Source organism: Dermochelys coriacea, chromosome 3, assembly GCF_009764565.3.
Source record: "Dermochelys coriacea isolate rDerCor1 chromosome 3, rDerCor1.pri.v4, whole genome shotgun sequence".
NCBI lineage: Eukaryota > Metazoa > Chordata > Testudines > Dermochelyidae > Dermochelys > Dermochelys coriacea.
In genome coordinates, this window is record NC_050070.1 from 162325129 (window position 1) to 162346956 (window position 21828).

At 39.4% G+C, this 21828-nt stretch overlaps 1 protein-coding gene across 7 annotated transcripts in view; it reads left to right on the forward strand.

The window, feature by feature from the left end:
* The window catches only part of TAF1A (TATA-box binding protein associated factor, RNA polymerase I subunit A), a 29890-nt gene that overhangs the window by 3908 nt on the left and 4154 nt on the right, over window positions 1-21828 (forward strand). For 5 of the 7 annotated variants that reach the window (XM_043511725.1, XM_043511727.1, XM_043511729.1 and 2 more), the window contains exons 3-9: window positions 3013-3182; window positions 4207-4320; window positions 12248-12446; window positions 14172-14296; window positions 15791-15949; window positions 20075-20141; window positions 21676-21790. In XM_043511725.1, coding sequence (XP_043367660.1) covers window positions 3013-3182; window positions 4207-4320; window positions 12248-12446; window positions 14172-14296; window positions 15791-15949; window positions 20075-20141; window positions 21676-21790 — 949 coding nt within the window. The remainder of the gene's footprint in view (window positions 1-3012; window positions 3183-4206; window positions 4321-12247; window positions 12447-14171; window positions 14297-15790; window positions 15950-20074; window positions 20142-21675; window positions 21791-21828) is intronic. The other 2 variants (XM_043511730.1, XM_043511728.1) reach the window with 2 other exon arrangements.

Consider the following 21828-nt stretch of genomic DNA (forward strand, 5'->3'; position numbering starts at 1 on the left):
CATTTCACTTTTTGAAGTTACTTGCTCCTGTGATGGGGGTTTTTTTTTTTTTGGTATTTTCCCCTCGACAAGCATGTTACATTTAACTTCATTATGGTCGCTATTATTGCGTGGTTCAGCTATATTCACTTCTTGGACCAGATCCTGTGCTCCACTTAGGACTTTCCCCTTGTGGGTTCCTGGACTAGCTTTTCCAAGAAGGAGTCTTTAATGGTTTCTAGAAATTTGATCTCGCATCTTTTTATCTTGCATCCCATCCTGAGGTGACATATATCCAGTCAGTAGGGGATAGTTGAAATCCCCCATTACTATTGGCTTTTCTGTTTTTTGTAGCCTCTCTAATCTCCCTGAGCATTTCACGATCGCCATCACGATCAGATGGTCAGTAGTATATTTCTACTATACTTTCGTTATTTAAGCATGAAATTGTTATCCACGGAGATTCTATGGTACTGTTTGATTCATTTTAGATTTTTACTGTATTTGACTCTCTGCTTTATTTCATGGGATAGTGCCACTCCCACACCGGTATGATCTACAATGTCATTCCCATATGTTTAGTATCCTGGTATCACCATGTTCCATTGATTATCATTTCACCAAGTTTCTTTGATACCTTGTATCAGGGTGGGCAAACTTTTTGGTTTGAGAGCCACATCTGGGTGGGGAAATTGTATGCAGGGCAGGAGGCTGGGGTGCAGGAGGGAATGTGGGGTATGTGAGGGGGTGCAGTGTGCAGGAATGGGCTCAGGGCAAGGAATTGGGGCAGAGGAGGGGTGCAGAGTGTATGAGGGGGCTCAGGGAAGGGGATTGGGGTGCAGGAGGGGTGTGGAGTGCAGGAGGATGCAGCTCGGGGCAGGGGGTTGGGGACTGCAGGAGGGAGCTCAGGGCAGGGGGTTGGGGTGCAGGAGGGATGTGGGGTGTGACGGGGCTCAGGGCAGGGAGTTGGGGTGCAAGGTGCAGGCAGGGAGTTGGGGGGCAGGATGCAGGAGGGGTTTGAGTTCTGGCCCGGTGCCGCTTACCTAAAGTGGATCCGGGGTGGCAGCGGCGCACACCGGGGCCAGGGCAGGCAGGCTCCCTGAATGCCTGCCCTGGCCCCACGCTGCTCCGCTCTGGGAAGCGGCCAGAACCACGTCCCTGCATGGCCCCTTGGGGAAGTGGGGGCACAGGGCTCCGCACCCTGCCCTTGCCACACCTCCAGGTACCTCCCCCGAAACTCCCATTGGCTGTGGTTCCCCTTTCCTGGCCAATAGGAGCTGCGGGGAGCAGTGCCTAGAGGCAAGGGCAATGCACGAACACCTCTGGTACCCCCGCTCCCGGGGCCCCAGGGACATGGTTCCGGCCGCTTCTGAGTGTGGCCACGGGGGGCAATCCCACGGGCCAGATCCAAAGACCCAAAGGGCCAGATCCGGCCCAAGGGCCATAGTTTGCCCACCCCCGCCTTCTATCAATATCCTTCTTTACAGCTGGGCATTCAGTTTCACCCATCCTAGTATTTAGACTTCTAGCATTTGTAAACAAGCACTTATAAAATTTGTCAATATTTAGTTGTCTGCCTTCATGTGACATAATTGAAGGGGATGCTGTCTTTGACTGTTTCTCTTCATTTCCCACCTGTTCTTTATCAACTTCTATTCTCTCCTCTTTATTAAGATATAGACCATCCCCTTTAATAAATCCTCCCCTAAGGTATGTTTCTGTCCGAACTGGGTGCTCCACACCTCTGCACCTGTTGGTTTTTCCCAAGCCCTTAGTTTAAAAACTCCGTCATGACCTTTTTTAATTTTACATGCCAGCAATCTGGTTCCATTTTAGTTTAGATGGAGCCCATCCTTCTTGTATAGGCTTCTCCTTTCCCAAAAGGTTCCCCTGTTCCTAATAAACCGAAATCCATCCTCTGAACACCATTGTCTCATCCATGCATTAAGACGCTGCAGTTCTGCCTGTCTAACTGGCCCTGCATATGGAATTGGAAGCATTTCAGAGAATGGTACCTTGAAGGTCTTGGACTTTAATCTCTTACCTATCAGACTAAATTTGGCCTCCAGGACCTCTCTCCTAGCTTTCCTTATGTCAGTGGTACCTGACCACTAGCTCCTCCCCAGCGCTTCTCGTATATCTATCTAGAGGTCCACAACCTATGCCCTTGGCAGGCATTTCACCATGCAGTTCTCCTGGTGCAACACAAACCCATCCATGTTTCCAATAACTGAATCCCCCATGACGGTTACCTGCCTCTCCTTATAACTGGGGTTCCCTTTTCTTGAAGGCGTATCCTCTGTGTGAGAGGATAATATGACATCATCTGGAAGGAGGACCCCAACGATGGACTTGTTTCTCTCTGCTCCAGCTTGATGATCTCCTTCCTCAAGACTTTCATCCTTAGCAAAGAGGCTGTCAGACTAGGGGTGGGACTGCTTTATTGGGTCCCTGAAATTCTTACCTCTGTATCTCCCTGTCTCCCTTAGCTCTTTCAATTCAGCCATGCTAGTCTCAAGAGCCCATATTCAGTCTCGGAGGGCCATGAGCTGCTTGCTCTGAATGGACGTATATGCCACCAGTCCATAAGGCAGGTAATCATAAATGCTGCATTCAGTGCAGTATAGTGGATATCCCCACTCTGCTGCTGGACTTCTGTCAGCATTATTTCTACTCTTTCAGGGTTTTTGTTTGTTCTGTCTGTATTTGGCGGGGTGGGGGGAAGTGCTTGACCTCAGTTTAGCATATGTTAGGTGTATCTGGTTTTTATGCTCCTTCTCTAAACTCCCGTGTTTGCTGCTTCTGTTCACTAGCTTCTCTATTTAGGAGCTGGTTTTTTAAATCCCTGTACTCCCTGAGTTTGTCCTACCCCCTTGTCAAGAGATTCTAAAGGGATTAAGGATGGAAGACTAGAGCCTTGTTACTGCTGGCAAATATACAGATACTAAAATAACAACTGTGCTGTTTTGGGTGTTTTTGTTTTGTTTTTTAAAGATCACAGTCAGTAGTTATCCACTAACTTTATTTTTTCAGCAACCAGAGGTCGAAAGGCAACAGAATTTCAGGAGACTAAGAAAGCTTGTTTAAATTACATTCAGGATGCCCTGCTACAACACCAGTGGCAGAGGGCTGCAGAATTCATGACTAACTATTTGGAAACATTGGAGAATACTTCTGCTGAAAAACGGATGGCTGCCCCAGAGGTAAGTAGAAAGAAAGGAAAAATCAGTACTCTTTCCCTTAGTTGATGGAAATAATTTAAAAGGGCATCTGAGATAACCCATACTGATGCTTTGTTTATGTAAAATATAAATCCCTAAAACTTCACAAAAATCTAATGATGTCAGAGATGTTTTCATAATTTTCAGGTGTCACCTCTCATCTGTTTGCACAACAGATAAGAACATGGGCCCAAATACGAATAAATATGCCACAAATCACACCAGTAGCATGTTCCACTTAAAATATAGATTTTCATAATCTCATTCTGAAACAGAGAAATAAGCACATTTGCCACTGGTTCCCCTACATATTGGTGTCCATTTGAAAACTGCACCTTGTTTTTAGTTCTCCACCATCTTTCTCCAGTACTGTATGAACCTTTTTGCTAGTCCCTTCCCTGCTTCCTCTGTGCATCTCAACAGATGGAAAAGGTAGTAAATTACATTTAAAAAAATAAATTCAATGCAGAGATCATTGGATACTGCCAGTTTGTTGGAATTGCTGATCTAACACTGTAGACAAATCTTGATCACAAAGATATTTGGGGGAGGGGAGGGTGTGTCCAGACAGAGGGGATATATTTCGGTTTACAATTTCATCTAATTATCCTTATCTTTGTTGTATCAAGGTAACGTGAGCTACCTACACCCTACATTTTAGTGAGGTAACATGAAAGGAAAATTTCTTGTTTGCTTGAGTTGTTGTCAGTCCATGGCAGGCACCCTCTGGCTTCTATATATGGTTTTGGTGCGTTTTGTTGAAGTATGGGATTTTGATGACCAGTTGTGAAGTTTATTTTCGCTTTTACTACATGCCGGTATATTTTACTATCGCAGCAAATAATACACAATAGTTTTCTATTTGCAATTTAAACCACACATAATATGGTTAAATATAATAGCCATAGTGCCGTGATGAGAGACTAATGCTGTTCTGGCTGCTGTGCGCAGAGTGTTTTCACTTCTGAAATTTTAATTCTTTTGGGGTTTTTTTCTCCATTGGCAGGTAATTTGGAGAATAGGAACTGAAATTTTGTGCCATCATTCCAAGAGCAGCATTGAGGAGTTCAACTATTTTGCTGAACTGATGAAAAATCTAGGAGTGAAAAAATATTTAAAGGTGATGATAGCCTTAAAGGGACGCTACAGACTTAAATCATGCTTCTCTCTGAAAATTTTACCTTCTGGTATTACAAGCAACACTTAAGAAACTCTTAAGAATATTATCTCTGATAGTATCACTGATTATAGAATCAAGAGACCACACCTTATTTTATGTAATGGCATTATTTTTTCATCCCGTTTCTTATATAGCCTAACGTCTTGTTTGCTTTTTTTGACTGTAGCTGCACATTATGCTGAAGTCTTCATTGAGCTGTCCACAGGTCCCTTTCCTAAGTGGAAGTTAATTTAGAACCGTGTCATGTGTATGGATAGCCTGCATTTTTTTTCCCTTCCAATGTGTATTACTTTGCAGTTATCAATATTGAGGTTCCATTACCATCATGTTACCTGTTCACCTGGCTTGGTCAGGTCTTGTTGTAGCGCCTCACAATCTGCTTTGATTCTGGTTAATCTAAATAACTTTGTCATCTACAAATTTTGCTGCCTAACTCCTTTTCCCCACTTTCCAGATTCATAATACATATACATAACACGAGACTAGTCAGGAACTTCGAGGTACTTTTCTGTAAATCTTTTGCCTTGCTTAAATTTTTCCATTTAATCCTACTCTTATTGCTTTCTGTCTCCTTGCCAATTTATGATTTGTGGCAATATTATTTTTTATTTGTATTGCCATACCACTGAGGAGCCCTAGTCATGGAACAGGGTCCAATTATGTTAAGTGCTGTATAAACACAGAACTTGAAGAGAATCCCTGCCCCCAAAGGTTTACTTCAGCTCCCATGCCATGTCTAATTAATTAGTTTCTTTACTAGACTTTCATAGATGCATAGATACTAAGGTCAGAAGGGACCATTCTGATCATCTAGTCCGACCTCCTGCACAGCGCAGGCCACAGAATCTCACCCACCCACTCCTGTGAAAAACCTCACCCATGTCTGAGCTATTGAAGTCCTTAAATCATGGTTCAAAGACTTGAAGGAGCAGAGAAGCCTCCCTCAAGTCAACCGTGCCCCATGCTACAGAGGGAGGCGAAAAACCTCCAGGGCCTCTCCAATCTGCCCTGGAGGAAAATTCCTTCCCGACCCCAAATATGGCAATCAGCTAAACCCTGAGCATATGGGCAAGATTCACCAGCCAGATACCCAGAAAAGAATTTTCTATAGTAACTCAGATCCCATCCATCTAATATCCCATCTCAGGGGATTTGGCCTATTTACCCTGAATATTTAAAGATCAATTACTTACCAAAATCCCATTATCCCATCATACCATCTCCTCCATAAACTTATCAAGTAGAATCTTAAAACCAGATAGATCTTTTGCCCCCACTGCTTCCCTTGGAAGGTTATTCCCAAACTTCACTCCTCTGATGGTTAAAAACCTTCATCTGATTTCAAGTCTAAACTTCCTGGTGGCCAGTTTATACCCATTTGTTCTTGTGTCCACATTGGTGCTGAGCTTAAATAATTCCTCTCCCTCTCCTGTATTTATCCCTCTGATATATTTATAGAGAGCAATCATATCTCCCCTCAACCTTCTTTTAGTTAGGCTAAACAAGCCAAGCTCCTTAAGTCTCCTTTCATAAGACAAGTTTTCCATTCCTCGGATCATCCTAGTAGCCCTTCTCTGTACCTGCTCCAGTTTGAATTCATCCTTTTTAAACATGGGAGACCAGAACTGCACACAGTATTCTAGGTGAGGTCTCACCAGTGCCTTGTATAACAGTACTAAAACCTCCTTATCCCTACTGGAAATGCCTCTCCTGATGCATCCCAAAACTGCACCAGCTTTTTTCACAGCCATATCACATTGGCAGCTCATAGTCATCCTATGATCAACCAATATTCCAAGGTCCTTCTCCTCTTCTGTTACTTCTAATTGATGCGTCCCCAACTTTATAACTAAAATTCTTGTTATTAATCCCTAAATGCATAACCTTACACTTCTCACTATTAAATTTCATCCTATTACTATTACTCCAGTTTACAAGGTCATCCAGATCCTCCTGTATAATATCCCAATCCTTCTCTGAATTGGCGATACCTCCCAGCTTTGTATCATCTGCAAACTTTATTAGCACACTCCCACTTTTTGTGCCAAGGTCAGTAATAAAAAGATTAAATAAGATTGGTCCCAAAACCGATCCCTGAGGAACTCCACTGGTAGCCTCCCTCCAGCCTGACAGTTCGCCTTTCAGTAGGACCCGTTGCAGTCTCCCCTTTAACCAATTCCTTATCCACCTTTTTGATGTTCATATTGATCCCCATCTTCTCCAATTTAACTAATAATTCCCCATGTGGCACAGTATCAAATGCCTTACTGAAATCTAGGTAAATTAGATCCACTGCATTTCCTTTATCTAAAAAATCTGTTACTTTTTCAAAAAAGGAGATTAGGTTGGTTTGGCACGATCTACCTTTTGTAAAACGGTGTTGTATTTTGTCCCATTTACCATTGACTTCAATGTCCTTAACTAATTTCTCCTTCAAAATTTTTTCCAGGACCTTGCATACTACAGATGTCAAACTAACTGGCCTGTAGTTACCCGGATCACTTTTTTTTCCTTTCTTAAAAATAGGAACTATATTAGCAATTCTCCAATCATTCGGTACTATTCTTGAGTTTACAGATTCATTAAAAATTCTTGCTAATGGACTTGCAATTTCAGGTGCCAATTCCTTCAATATTCTTGGATGAAGATTATCTGGGCCCCCCGATTTAGTCCCATTAAGCTGTTTCAGTTTTGCTTCTACCTCAGATATGGTAATATCTACCTCCATATCCTCATTCCCATTTGTCATGCTACCATTATCCCCAAGATCCTCTTTAGCCTTATTAAAGATTGAGGCAAAGTATTTGTTTAGATATTGGGCCATGCCTAGATTCTTTAACCTCCACTCCATCCTCAGTGTTAAGCAGCCCCACTTCTTCCTTCTTAGTTTTCTTCTTATTTATATGGCTATAGAACCTTTTACTATTGGTTTTAATTCCCTTTGCAAGGTCCAACTCTACTCTACTTTTAGCCTGTCTCACTTTATCCCTACATGTTCTGACCTCAATTAGGTAGCTTTCCTTGCGGATCCCTCCCATCTTCTACTCCCTGTATGCTTTCCACTTCTTCTTAATCACCTCTCTAAGACGCTTGCTCATCCAGCTTGGTCTACAACTCCTTCTTATGAATTTTTCCCCTTTCTTGGGATACAGGCTTCTGATAGCTTCTGCAGTTTTGATTTAAAGTAATCCCAGGCCGCCTCCTACCTTTTAGATCCATAAGTTCTTCAGTCCAATCCACTTCCCTAACTAATTTCCTTAATTTTTGAAAGTCAGCCCTTTTGAAATCAAAAACCCTTGTTGCAGATTTATTTTTGTTAATCCTTCCATTTAGTTTGAACTGAATTAGCTCATGATCACTTGAGCCAAGATTGTCCCCTACAACCATTTCTTCTACGAGGTCCTCGCTACTCACCAAAATTAAATCTAAAATGGCATCCCCTCTAGTCGGTTCAGCAACTACTTGATGAAGGAATCCATCAGCTATCGCATCTAGGAAAATCTGAGCCCTATTATTATTACTAGCACTGGTCCTCCAGTCTATATCTGGGAAGTAAAAGTCTCCCATGATCACGCAGTTTCCATTAGTATTTACTTTATTAAAGACATTAAAAAGGGCTCTATCCATATCCAAATTAGATCCCGGAGGTCTATAGCACACCCCAAGCACTATTGTAGGAGAGGCTTTACTAGTTTTCTTCCCCAATGTAATTTTTGCCCACACGGACTCTGTCTTATCCATTGCATCGCTTCTTATTTCTTTACATTCTACCTCATCATTGATATACAATGCTACTCCACCCCCTTGACCTTTGTTTCTGTCTTTCCTAACACATACCCTTCAATACCTGTAGTCCAGTCATGACTACTATTCCACCATGTTTCTGTTATCCCTATAATATCTGGTTTCACTTCCTGCACCAGTAGCTCTAGTTCCTCCATTTTGTTACCTAGGCTCCTCGCATTGGTGTACAAACATCTTAATTTTTGCTGTCTGGCCTTGCTCACATTTTGTACCCTATTAGGCACAGTCATTCTACAGACAGTATAACCTATTAGACTAGTATCCACACCGCCCTCGCTCCTTGTATACATTCTCCTACCCTGTATCCTTTCTTACTTCGTCTTCTTCCCTCTCAATGCTAAAATCTGGCGTGGAGATTTCCTGGACATCTCCCATCCATCTCACCCTAATTCCTAGTTTAAAGCTCTCTTTATCAGTTGTGCCAGCCTCGATCCTAGAAGTCTATTTCCTTCCCTACTCAAATGAAGTCCATCCCGAGAGAACTGTCCTCTGTCTGGGATGTATGGCCACTGGGAGGCATTCACGAAGCCCTCCTTATAGCACCACTGCCTAAGCCATCTGTTGACAGTCATAATCTTGTCACACCTTTGTTGCCCTTCTCTAGGAACAGGAAGTATCCCGCTAAAGATCACTTGAGCCTCAATTTCCTTAAGCGTCTTTCCCAGCCTAGCATAGTCTCCCTTAATATTTTCCAGCGAGAATCTAGCCGTATCATTTGTTCCCACATGAAGGATAATTAGGGGATTCTTTCTCGCTCCCTTTAGGATCCTTTTCAACCTCAGGTCTACATCCCGTATCTTAGCACCCGGAAGACAGCACACCCTTCTATTCTCTGGATCAGCTCTAGTTACAGGCCTGTCTATTCTTCTCAATAAAGAGTCCCCGATCACATAGACCTGCCTTTTCCTGGTGACGGTGCTATTCTCTAGTCTTTCCCCTGTTCCCTCTGGCTGCAAGTTCTTTCCATTCCTATTTTCCCTTATAATCTTCTTCAACCCACCCTGTATCCTCCTGGGGCTCATATTTGGTGTAGTCTCCCTTGACTCTTCCGCTTTTCCTATAGGACTAGCCTCTCTTCTCTTCTTCCTTACCCTTCCACCTTCAACAAGTACCTGCTGTTCCTTTCATTAAGGACTTTTTCAAAGTCTGAATAAATTATCATCTGATTCTCCTCTATGTACTGCTTTATCAATCTGTTAAAAGAATTGTAATAGATTAGTGAGACATGATTTTCTTTTGTTGAATCTGCTGGTTAGGGCACCATCATATTGTAATCTTACAGATGTTTTCTTGCTCTAGTTTATTATTTTAAACCAATTTGACATTTACAGATGCAGGGTTTACTGGTATGATTCACCAGATCACCACCATTTCCTTTTAAGAAAAAAAACAAACCCTATGTATTTTTTTTTTTTTTTTAAATTACAGCACTTGCAATCTCCTGCATTTTCAGTATTTTATTTTATTTAAAATTTCCCAGGAATTTATCAGAGTTTATTACAGAAAAATTTAAAAAGTGGGTGAAAATCAGTGCAAAAATTAACCTCAGTTTTCTGGGGAAATATCAGAGTTAATATTGGGATGGGAGGACAGAAAAAAAAATCAACCAATAGAGAAACATCAGGGTATTGTAAGTAAAAGCAGTTTAATGCTGTGACTTATTTTGTGAACTGTACATTACCAGTACATAGACGTGTGTGTGTATCTGTCTTTATTTTCCCCAACGCTGCCTTACTTTAACAGACAGCTTCTCATTTACACTTAGACAAATTTATTAACAAAAACACATTGACCTAATGTAATGTGTTGGATTTGCTTAACATAATTAGTATTTTCATGTAATTGTTCAAAATTCAGGTGAAAAGCAGTTTAATTAAAAAAAAAATAGCATTTATAAAACCTTGGAAATTTTTGGTAAAAATCAGTAAACTGAAAATGAAGGGCCTTATATACTTGCTATCTTCTAATTCTCTGGAATAGTGGCTGTTTTTAGTGAGGGATTGGATATTTTTGCTAGCAGCTCAACCACTTCATACTTAAGTTCATTCAGAAGTGTTGGATGTTTACCATCTGGCTTGTGACTTATTGCTTTATAAACAGCTTGTACTAGCACTACTTGTTTTGACACCTCCATTGCTGTTAGTACCTCATATTTATTACCACAAAAGAGCAGGTCTGGGATATGTCTCCCCAGCACCATCCTCTATGGTGAAGACTGATGCAAAAAATCATTTAGTTTCTCAGCAATGTCCATACTTTTTTCTCTCTCCTTTTCCTAATATTGTATTTATCTCCAACATTTTCTGCAGATACATCATTTGAATGAAAAAATCCATGCAAAATAACTAGGGCTGTCAATCGCAATTAACTCACATGATTAACTCAAAAAAATTAATCGCATTTTTTTACAAAACAATGCCAATTGAAATTTACTAAATATTTTTGTATGTCTTTCTACATTTTCAATATTGATTTCAGTTACAACACAGAATACAAAGTGCACAGTGCTCACTTTATATTTTTGATTACAAATACTTTCATTGTAAAAATGATAAAAGAAATAGTATTTTTCAGTTCACCTCATATAAGTACTGTAGTGCAATCTATTTATTGTGAAAGTGTAACTTATAAATGCAGATGTATGTATGTATGTATGTATGTATGTATGTATGTATTTATTTTGGTTACGTAACTCCACTCAGAAACAAAACCATGTAAAACTTTAGCGCCTACAAGTCCACTCAGTCCTACTTTTTGGTCAACCAATCACTCAGACAAACAAGGTTGGTTACAATTTGCAGGAGATAATGCTGCCTGCTTCTTATTTACAACGTCACCTGAAAGTGAGAACAGACATTCACATGGCACTTTTGTAGCCGGCATTGCAAGGTATTTACGTGCCAGATATGCTAGAACATTTGTGTGCCCCTCCCATCCTTTGGCCACCATTCCAGAGGACATGCTTCCACACTGATGTTGCTCCTTTAAAAATAATATTATAATAATAATGCATCAATTAAATTTGTGACTGTACTCCATGGGCATAGAATTGTATGTCTCCTGCTCTGTTTTACCCGCATTCTGCATATATTTCATGTTATAGCAGTCTTGGAGAAAGAACACATTCACAGCAGATTTGACAAAACGCAAAGAAGGTACCAGTGTGAGATTTCTAAAAATAGCTATACACTCGACCCAAGGTTTTAAGAATCTGAAGTTTCATCGAAAATCTGAGAGCGACAAGGTGTGGAGCATGCTTTTAGAAGTCTTAAAATAGCAACACTGATGCGGAAACTACAGAACCCAAATCACCAAAATAGAAAATGGAATGTTTGCTGGTGGCATCTGACAGATGAAAATGAACATGAATCAGTCCTCACTACTTTGGATCATTATCAAGGAGAACACATCAGCAGCATGGAAGCATGTTCTCTGGAATGGTGGTGGAAGCATGAAAGGACATATGAATCTGTAGTGCATCTGGCATGTAAATATCTTGCAATGCTAGCTACAACAGTGCCATGTGAATGCCTGTTCTCACTTTCAGATGACATTGTAAACAAGAAGCAGGCAGCATTATCTCCTGCAAATTGTAACCAGCCTTGTTTGTCTGAGTGATTGGCTGACCAAAAAGTAGGACTGAGTGGACTTGTAGGCTCTAAAATTTTACATGGTTTATTTTTGAATGCAGGTTTTTTTGTACATAATTCTACATTTGTAAGTTCAACTTTCATCATAGAGACTGCACTACTATACAGTATTTGTATGAGGTGAATTGAGAAATACTATTTCTTTTGTTTTTTACAGTGCAAATATTTGTAATTTGTTTAGCAGCGCGGTTAATAGTGATTAATTTTTTAAATCGCTTGACAGCCCTAAAAACTTCTAATTAAAATATTTCAATTCAGTCACCGTTCTAATTAAAATGTATTTAGGCTACATTGTATTGATGCCAATAATATGGCTCTTTTTTGCAGGTGTATGGTAGGAGGTAAAATTGCAGTGTGCTGTCAGGACAGTCTGATCTGTATGACATAAAATTCAATATTATAAATTGTTGTAGGTCTGTTTAGAGCATGTCTTTCACCTCCTGTGTAATGGACTGGTAGATGATGCCTACCAAAATCTGTCCCTGGCAGAAGGCTGGAGGTATGGAGAACAAACAATTGCTCAGGATAAAGAATTGAAACTCATTCAAGCTTACAAGGGGCTGCTGGACTACTATAACTGGGCCAAAAAAAGAAAAGCCATGTTAGAGCTTGGTGAGTACCTGTGCTGCATTCTTTAGATAAAAGGAGCTGTTCAGTTCAGTCATTCTTATAAGTCACTATGGCTTGCAGATGATTCTTGAAGGAGGAAACATGGACATAGGTTAGAATGTTGGTGGTGAACGCTGCATTCAGTCTGATTACTTGCAGCAGAGAACTTTTAAAATTCTGATGCATGCTTTTTATTTAAAAAAAAAAAAAATAAAAAGCATTCATTCATTGGATCTGCAAGGTCTCCTCCAGAAGAACTGTTCTGAGTGGAGGACAAGAACCTTGGCTGCCTTCTCAGTGAGAAAAATCTGAATTTCTGGGTGTAATTTTCTATCTACTTCATGATAAACTCGATCTGATTTGAGGCCAGGTTTATAGTGTCAGTATCTTGGCTTCCTGAGAAATCTCCTCCGTGTACCACCATGGGAGTGGAGATCAGGTGGGACATTGGAGCTAACAGTCCCCACATTTAAATGAAGAAAAGGGGAAGCTGGCTCGTGTTCTCAAGGGCAAGACCTTGATTCTGGAATTCCTTTCTCATGCTTTTTCATGCCAGATAGTTGGGGGAGGAGGTGGAAAGTCGCAATGGAATCTTGTTTGACATTTGTTTAAAAAGTCATTTGTTGTATCTATGTGCCCTGAAACTTTTGCAAGAAGTCATATTTATTATAAGCCAAATTTTTAAAATAAAGGTAGATGAAAATCCAAGCTCAGGATCCTAGTCATTTAAAAAAGTTGTTTGGGCCCTTAATTCCTCTTACATTCAGCAACTGAGAGTTTTATCTGAATGAAAATTATAAGTATTACCTATAAAATTACTTTCCTCATAAGAGAAACACCATTTTTTTTAAGTTTTTTTTTTTTTTTTTTTTTTTGCAAGTAGACATTAAAAAATCATCTACCTGAAGCTCCGTGTCCTTGGAAAATATTCTAAAACTATACTACTAAAGAGACTTGTCAATTACTCGGAGTTCAGATAACCTGGCAACGGCATAAATGAGAGTTTCAAAGATTTTTGGTTCCTAATGGAGAATGCTTAATCAAAGGAGATCCATCAGAAAACTTTTGTTTATAGGTAGTCTTTTCTGCATGTCAGCTGCCTGCCATATATGCATATTTAGAAACTGACTTTCATATTTAATTTTTAATTCTTTAGTTTATTATCTTTGTAGAGTTGATAGGATTACATATATTATTTGAATAAAATGGACATTTGTTTAGATTTATTTTATTTACCTATTTTGCTGTAACAGAAAATGAAGCCTCAGATAATTTAGTCAGACTGTCATGTCTATAAGGCAAGATCCGTAAGATTTTTATAAGTTTATAATTTGATAATTAACTTAATTGCCAAAAAACCCACACCACAAGACTAGTTAGCTCCACAGTTTATTTAACTTTTGGTGGGTGGGGGTAGGTGAGGCAGGAAGATGGTTACTAAAATTTTTCAGCTAAGATCTAATCCTCCCAAACCGAGCTCCTTAAATCTCGATTCAGTATAAAAATATTTCTTATCTTCTGCACTTGTTTTATAAATATACTAACTCTTCCTTTGTCATTCTCATTTTTAGCTCTCACTGAGCTCCATTCTCTTGGGTTAAGGTGCTTTCTTTGAAGTTGGATTCAAGGTGTTGACTTTTTTTCTGTAAAGCACACCATGGCTTGGGTCCTGACTTTGTGAGACTATCACTCATATAAATTTTTAAAAAACCTTCTATCTTTTGGCAGATGGTGATTTTGCAGACTCTGTTGAACAAGAAATGCACAGTTTCTTTCGGCAGGCAGCAGTGAATCTCAAGGAGATAATTAAAATACCTGGAGTTTGGGACCCTTTTGTGAAGTGCTATGTGGACGTAAGAGCACTTTATTATTATTTTATTTTATTTTATTTTATTTTTTTTTTTTTTGCAAACATTACTTAAATGTTCCTTTGTCTAATCTTTAGACAAAGTGGTTAGATCAAAGTGTAACGTTTTCTGATGTTTCACCCCTTGCAATTAAGTTTTAGTTAAGAAAGGGACACTGAAAATGCTAGCTTTTCAAACAATATATGTAGTGTCTTAATGTCACATCTGCTTACATTACTTATGAAAGCAAGTTTTTTATTCCTGGTGGCACTGCAGTCCAACGTAACTATGAGAATACAAGCAAGGAGTCTACTAGTAAAATCACTAGGTAAACTGATTGCAAGCTTTTTTGTTACTGGTAATGGTGCCAGAATTAGAGCATGGCTTGATTTTTTTTCAGATCACAGGTTGTCTGCTGCACAAACGGAACAATCCTCTTTTAATTATCAGCTGATTATAGTTGGATACTGAAGTCACAGAACAAATATGGAATCCTGCAGTCTGATTTTCTGATTATAACTGCTAAATCAACTAACTTTTAAAGTTGAATTAAACTTAAAATAGCTTTGAAACAGTTTGATTTTTCTAGAGTTGCTAATGGCACTTGATTTTCTTTAGTGCTTGTCTGCCTCACATGATTCTACCTCCTCCAGGGGCTATGCTGTCTCATTAAGTTGACCACTGTCATGGAGAGACAGCAGTCCTGTTCACTGAAAAGAAATACTGAAACAGTGACAGCAATTATTTAATATATAAATATTTAGCTGTTTAATGTATTTGCAGTGCTTTTAATGACTTCTAGATATGAATATTTTCATATATATAGTGGAAAGTGAATTGCATGTAAGAGGAGCATTATTAAGAGACATTAGATTTAAATGGAAATCTATTAGCATTGTTAAGTACTAGTCCAGAAGCATCTAGTGTTGCTGGGCTTACTGTATTGTGCACTGTAAAATAAAAAATTTGGTGCCTCACACAGTTACAGAAAAGCTTCACTGCAGTTTTCCTTAATTTTCGCTAGTCTTAGTCCAATTCCTATTTAAATCTAAGGGAGTATTTCCTTTGACTCCAGTAGGAGTTGGATCGGAGTCTTTGTTTTCAGAGCTGCAAAGACGTCAAGAATAGAATTAGTCATTGGGAGCACTAACTTGGTGCTTAGAGAGGATCTCTCCAGGTTAAAGTTGGAATGCATTAGAGGTTGTGTGGGGCAAGAGTATGGGGAAGCTTGCAGTGCAGTTACTTCTATCTGACCTGTAGAGGACTTAATTCTTCAGGGTTGTCAAACAAGGACCTCTCAAACACTAAAATGGGTTTAAGAGTAACATTTTGATCTACTTTGTGTAATGATAGCAAAAGGCTCCTTTCCATCCTAGTGGTGGTATGAACAGGATTGTCATAACTGTACAGTTTGTGACAATCTAAAACTAGTTGTGGATATTTCTGATCATTATTATGCTGTCAGGCACCAACAATGTGCTTACATTTTCTTTTCCATAGCTATTGGAATTCTATGAGGATTATGATGAAGTCCGGCAGGTGTTAAGCGAGTATGCTTACAACTCAAAGTTTCCTCCCAATCCCAATGCTCATGTTTATTACTATCAGTTCCTAAAGAGACATGGTGAATCAAAGAAGACACTGATGTCTGTGCTCAAGGTACAAGTTTTGGACTGTTTTAATAGAGGTTTTTATAACTTTAGTTGCAGAACATAAATTAAATTAAAAATTGTTTTTCAAAAGTCTCTCTCAGCTTTATGCTGATGACCTGTATCAGCTGTTACAGATTTTGTCCAAAATTTTTAACACACTTGGACAGAAGAGAAACCAAATTCTACCCTCAAAATATTGCAAGCCTCCTGACACCACATAGCAAATTGTGTGAAGTTTAAAATCCTTAAATTTCCCCCCCTACATGTTTGGTATCACCTTCTATAGCCCTGTAAGTTTTTTATATTTGTGTTTAACTGAAATGTCAGGAAATTTCTGGATCAACCTGTTCCAGGGAAGGAGGTGTTGATGTTTGTTTCATTTAATGTATGCCATAGTTATGGTCTGCTTTTTTAGTTTTAAAAAGCACACAGGCAATTACTTAGGCACCATGCTGGATTGAGAATTTGTCACATGGTAGTTCTCCTTTTAGATTATTTGTATTTACCATATAACAATAATATGTATTCCTCTTAGATTAAAAATACAAATTATTTCTGAAGAGTAGAGTACCTGCCATTGTAAACACAGAGAGTTGCTGGGGAAAGAAACTCTCTACTTCTCTAGCACTAACATTGATCTGCCTGTGACTTAACAAAGGTTGTCAGGAAAAAAAGGGGGGGGGGAAGGTCATTGTGTCAGTTTGCAAGGCATTTGAGGGTGAAAGTTAGGTATCTGTCTGCAGACAGAAGAGGAGGGTTTATGGGATGTACTTGCACACAATGAGTTCAACACATACACATTCTTTTCCCTTTGTTAATACCCTTACAGATTCTCTCACCATGGAGCTGTAATTTTCAGCTCCAGTAGATGTATGTACTCTAGCTTTGATCGAGTTACTGTGCTAAAAATAGCAGTGTAGCTGTGGCAGCGTGTCTGGCAGCTCAGGCTAACTGCCTGAGTACAGAACTGGGATCCTGGGTGTGATTATACTCTGGCAGCTAGCTTACGCCGCTGCTCATGCCAGGGCAGCTACACTGCAGTGTTTTTAGTGTGCTAGCCCAAGCTAGAAATTACACCTCCAGCTGCAGTATAGACATGGCCATGTAGGCCCTGATGCAGTAAAACACTCAAGCATGTGTTTAACTTTACATATATGCTTAAGGGCTTTGCACGATCACAATCTTTTTCTTTTGGTTTTTACATCCCAGAGCATCATCCGCTTCTTGTTCTGTTCTTTCTCTCTACTGTTTCACTCCCATTATGTTCAGCCGATCACACAGTTAACTCAGTATATATTGTATAGCCTGCAGCACATGAGAATTCTTGGCTATCTTGTTTCATTTCTTTGTGTAGTGTGCACATGGTGTTGCTGCAAAGTAGAACTTATCCAACCATTTTGGTAAGTCGTATTTTGCAGTCTGCAGTGTACACTGATCATAAAGGAAGTGGGATGCCTAGGTGAGATTGACAGGACACCAAAATGCAGACTCAAACTTGGAATTGGTCGAGTGCAGAGCAAATAACATCTTCTGCCGTCCGTCTTTCACACGACATGTCTAAATTCAAATCTGTCTGTTAGTCTTGATCAGTTTTGGGACTGATTCTCCATTTTGTATGTTAACCGTTTCCAGTTAGTTCAGAAAAGGTGTTGGTATAGCTTTCTGGACCCACGTAAATAGGCTTGCATATAACATATGTTGCTGCTGTTCTAGTTTTATCTTTACATTTAATTTACTGAAGAAAACAATTTGGTGTTTGCTCTTTTTGCACACTGATTTCAGTCATCCTGCCTAGCAGTTGGTGTCTGACATTTTCAGTGAACTGTGGAACAAAGATACAGTAAAACTTCCAATTACTGTTGTCCATTGGTAGTTGTGCCCTCTCTACGCTAAGCCAATTTTGTTTCCTTTAGGTAATTATGAATTGATTTGCCCTTGCTCCCTAAACTTCAGTAAATTTTTTTGCTTACCATGTTTATAATATTTTTAACCACTTGGTGGCACCAAAACACTTTCATTAATAAAAAGAAAAGGAGTACTTGTGGCACCTTAGAGACTAACGAATTTATTAGAGCATAAGCTTTTGTGAGCTACAGCTCGCTTCATCAGATGCGATTGCATCCGATGAAGTGAGCTGTAGCTCATGAAAGCTTATGCTCTAATAAATTCGTTAGTCTCTAAGATGCCACAAGTACTCCTTTTCTTTTTGCGAATACAGACTAACACAGCTGCTACTCTGAAACTTTCATTAATGTGTATGTTCTAACATTGCTTCATAAGTTTGACTTGTTTTTAACTTAAACGTTGATGCACCAAATGTTCCTATATTTTACAAAATTGCATATAGCCAGTACTGTTGAGATTTTCATCTCACCCAGGAGTTTGGGATGAACTAAACAATAGTTCTGCAAATTAACCTCGTTCTACAAATTGGAGTCAAAGCAAAAAATTGCATTGAAATTTCTTGAGGGAGAACACAAGGATGATTTTTACCAGTTTGTCACAATTTTTCTAAAGAAAAATCTTACAAACTATTTGGCAATTAAGAAAGCTCTTCTCTTTCAATATAGCTGATTTTCACTTGTTGTATCTTAAAGTCAATATTGTATATATTATTTATATAAGTTGTTTGAAAATGGGAAAACAGACCATTTTACCAATAACTATACATGTGTACGCAGTGTGCATATCACAGTATTTATAAGGCTCATACGTAGCGATATAAATAATGGAGTTCAGTGCTTTTAAAAAGCCAATATCCTAATCTCCGAGATGAGGAAAGTAGGCACAGAGTGTGCAATCCTGACCCCATTGTAGACAATAGCAAAACTCCATGAGTTCACTCAGATGGAGTGACTTATCCAAGGGCCCATAATCAGTGACTGATTAGGGCGTTAGAAACCAGGTATCTCTTCCCAGTTCCTCACTAACTAAAAGGCAATGTGGTCTAGTAATCACAATGCCCCTTTGAGGGCAATGGTTTATAGACACTTTATAGCAAGGTAAGCTGAAACTCAGTAAGACGAAGTTACTTGTCCAGAATTCCCCAATTAGTCAGTGGCTGTTCTTAGTCTTTGTTATGTATTTTGAAGTTTATTTCTGTTCGCCATGTGTTTTGAGATGCCAAGATGGTATGGTACCGAGGGCCATAAAAGTACCTAATGAGGGGAATGCTGTTTACCACTGTACCTTAAGTCTTTGATTTAGACTATTTCCATATACTATTCTTTCTACTAACTAATGCATTTTTCTATAGTCTAATGATCAAATATCAAATAAGTTCAAGATGTACCTCTTAAAGCTCAGCATCTGGATAAACATTTAATGAATCTAGTTCTCTCTGGCTATTGGATGATGTCTTTTCTGGTCCTAGTAGATTTCTCTACTCCAGTCATTAAAATAAATGCATTTTCTTTTTTCTCCATTCCTTTCTGATTGCTGATTGGTTCCACTCCTTGTTCTGTTGGAGGTGGGAGGGTGGGATCATTGTCACTGGTTAATAATGGATCTTGTGGAACATCTGAGTGGGTCAGTCAAAATGGAAAAGACTGTGCAGAGCTAGTGTACTAAAGAAACCCTGGGGAAAAAGTGAAATTAATGCAAAAGAGGGAAGTAATGAACACTAAGAGCTAGGTTGTGCCTAGTCATATGTGGGTGCACAAAAGGGAGGGCAGATACAAGGAACACATCTTGCCCCTCTGCTATGCAAGGATTGTGGACTAGCACCGACTGTTGCATTAAAAACTCCAGAGAGAACGAGTGTGGGGAAAAAATAGGACCAGCACTAGTGCATCACCAGCCAATGAAATTGGGTCTGTCCAAGAGGAGCGCACACAGCACTTTGCTAAAGGGTGTATTATATGCTGCCTCTGGCAGCTCCTGATAAATGTTGTCTGCATTGGGCACAACGCCTCTGTGAACTGCCTGCCACCAAGATACTGCTCCTCCCCATCATAGGAAGCATCTTAAAAGTGCAATTTAGCCCTAAGTGTTGTTTGTTGAAGTTGTTCTGTATGACCAAATTAAAGGACTAAACTGTTTATTTTAATAAAAACCAGATATCTGGGTGAAGCAGAAGTGTGGACTCTGCAAATCTTTTTGAAGATTCTATAACAAACTTTTTTTTTCCCAGATTTTGCACGAGATTGTTCCCTCTCATGAATTAATGTTGGACTATAATGCTATGCTTCAAAAATCAAGTAAGTCTTTGGATACCCATATTCTTTTCCTTTAGGTTATTCTAAATACAAGTTTCCTAGAATGGCTGTTTGGCTTTTTCCTATTTCTTTTTTTTTATTAAAGTATTTTAAACATACTAAAACTAAGGTGTAAGGAGGACAGGAGTCTAGAAGACAGTTGCATTGACAGATAGTTACAAACCTCTGCAACCAAATGCTTGTCTGTATAAAAATGTGCAGACGCTAATTGTCAGAGTGTGTAGGCAAACAACCAAGATCTCATTATTGACTAGTGATTTGGTGTACCTCAGTGTCAGGTGCCCAACATGATACCTTAATGAGGCCTCTGACTTTCAGAAAGGATTGATGTGCAGCACTCTGCCTGAATTCAGTATGTAGTATTCATTAGATCCAAGAACAAAACCCACATCTCCTTCAAATGGATCTTATCTTTGTCTATCTGAAAATAATTATAGAATTGGCCTAGCCCCCATATTGATGTGCTAATCTCTTACAATGCAAGTCAGACCCTTCTCTTGAATTGATCCTCTGAAATGTAATATAATGTAGCATGTAGGCAGTGTGGTGACGGTTCTTTAATTCCAAGTTCTTTTCTTCCCTTTGCCCCGGCCTCACTTGTCTTCCTTATAAAGTTCCCCTTTAGGCTGAAGTATCTCTTGTGTTATCAGCACACGCATGATATTTTTGGAAAATCCATTTAACTGTTTTGAATGATCAGTTTGGCAGGGAACATCTTGTATATTAGGATAATTTTTCAGATGTTTTTAAATTAGTGTGCTACCTAGCCTCCATGTGTGTTGAGATTTATTGTTAATTATTGTATTTTACCATGTGTAGTGGTGAGTCGCTTCAAATGAGGAACAAACAGCTTCCTTGATCGCTTACTCTGACTTGCTGCAAGTGAAATTTTAAGAACTGTATTCATAGCACGGGTCGACTATAAGAGAAAAGTATTGTATCTAGTAAACAGTAGTAAATGTTGTCTTGTTGGACTAGCCTGGAAGTCTGTGGACTAACACTGTGGGTTGCTGTGGGGATTTGTGATTGAGTCAGTTTTTTCTCTATGGGCTTGAGGGAGCTTGGAACAATCCAGAAGCAGTATGTTCAGTCCCCTCAGGAAGGGCAGATGATCTTTGGTAGCAACCATTACTGACCAGTCAGGAGCATCATTATTGAGCTGTAGGGATCTGCTGATCAGAGGCAGCAGCCACACTGTAAGACAGTCAGTCTAGGATGAGTGAACTTGGTTCTGCTGGATGGTTGGTCTTGCAGCCTCTTCAATCAGCAGTCATCGAGCAGGATTAAAAGGACAGAGAGCAGCTCCAATATAAGCTATGTTCCAAAAACTAAGAAGCTGTCCTTGAGTACAGATATACCTTGCTAGGTTTCCAGTAGGAGGAGGAAGAACTGGGTCTGGAATTATGAAGAAGGCATCACCATGGCCAGCAGAATGAAGGCAAACTACCTCTTGTTGCCGCTTGTCTTATGAAAAAATGCAGGATTGTTCATTTAACTTGACCTATTCTAATACCAGAAAAAAGAAAACACCATAGACTGGGGCTGGAGATTATTTTCACACTCCTGGATTTTGCTGGGTGGAAGGAGCATGTAAAAGCTTGGAGCTGTTTAGCAAAACAGATCTTGGAGAAGTAAGTATAGTATCTTCTATTGCCGTACTAGGAGAATT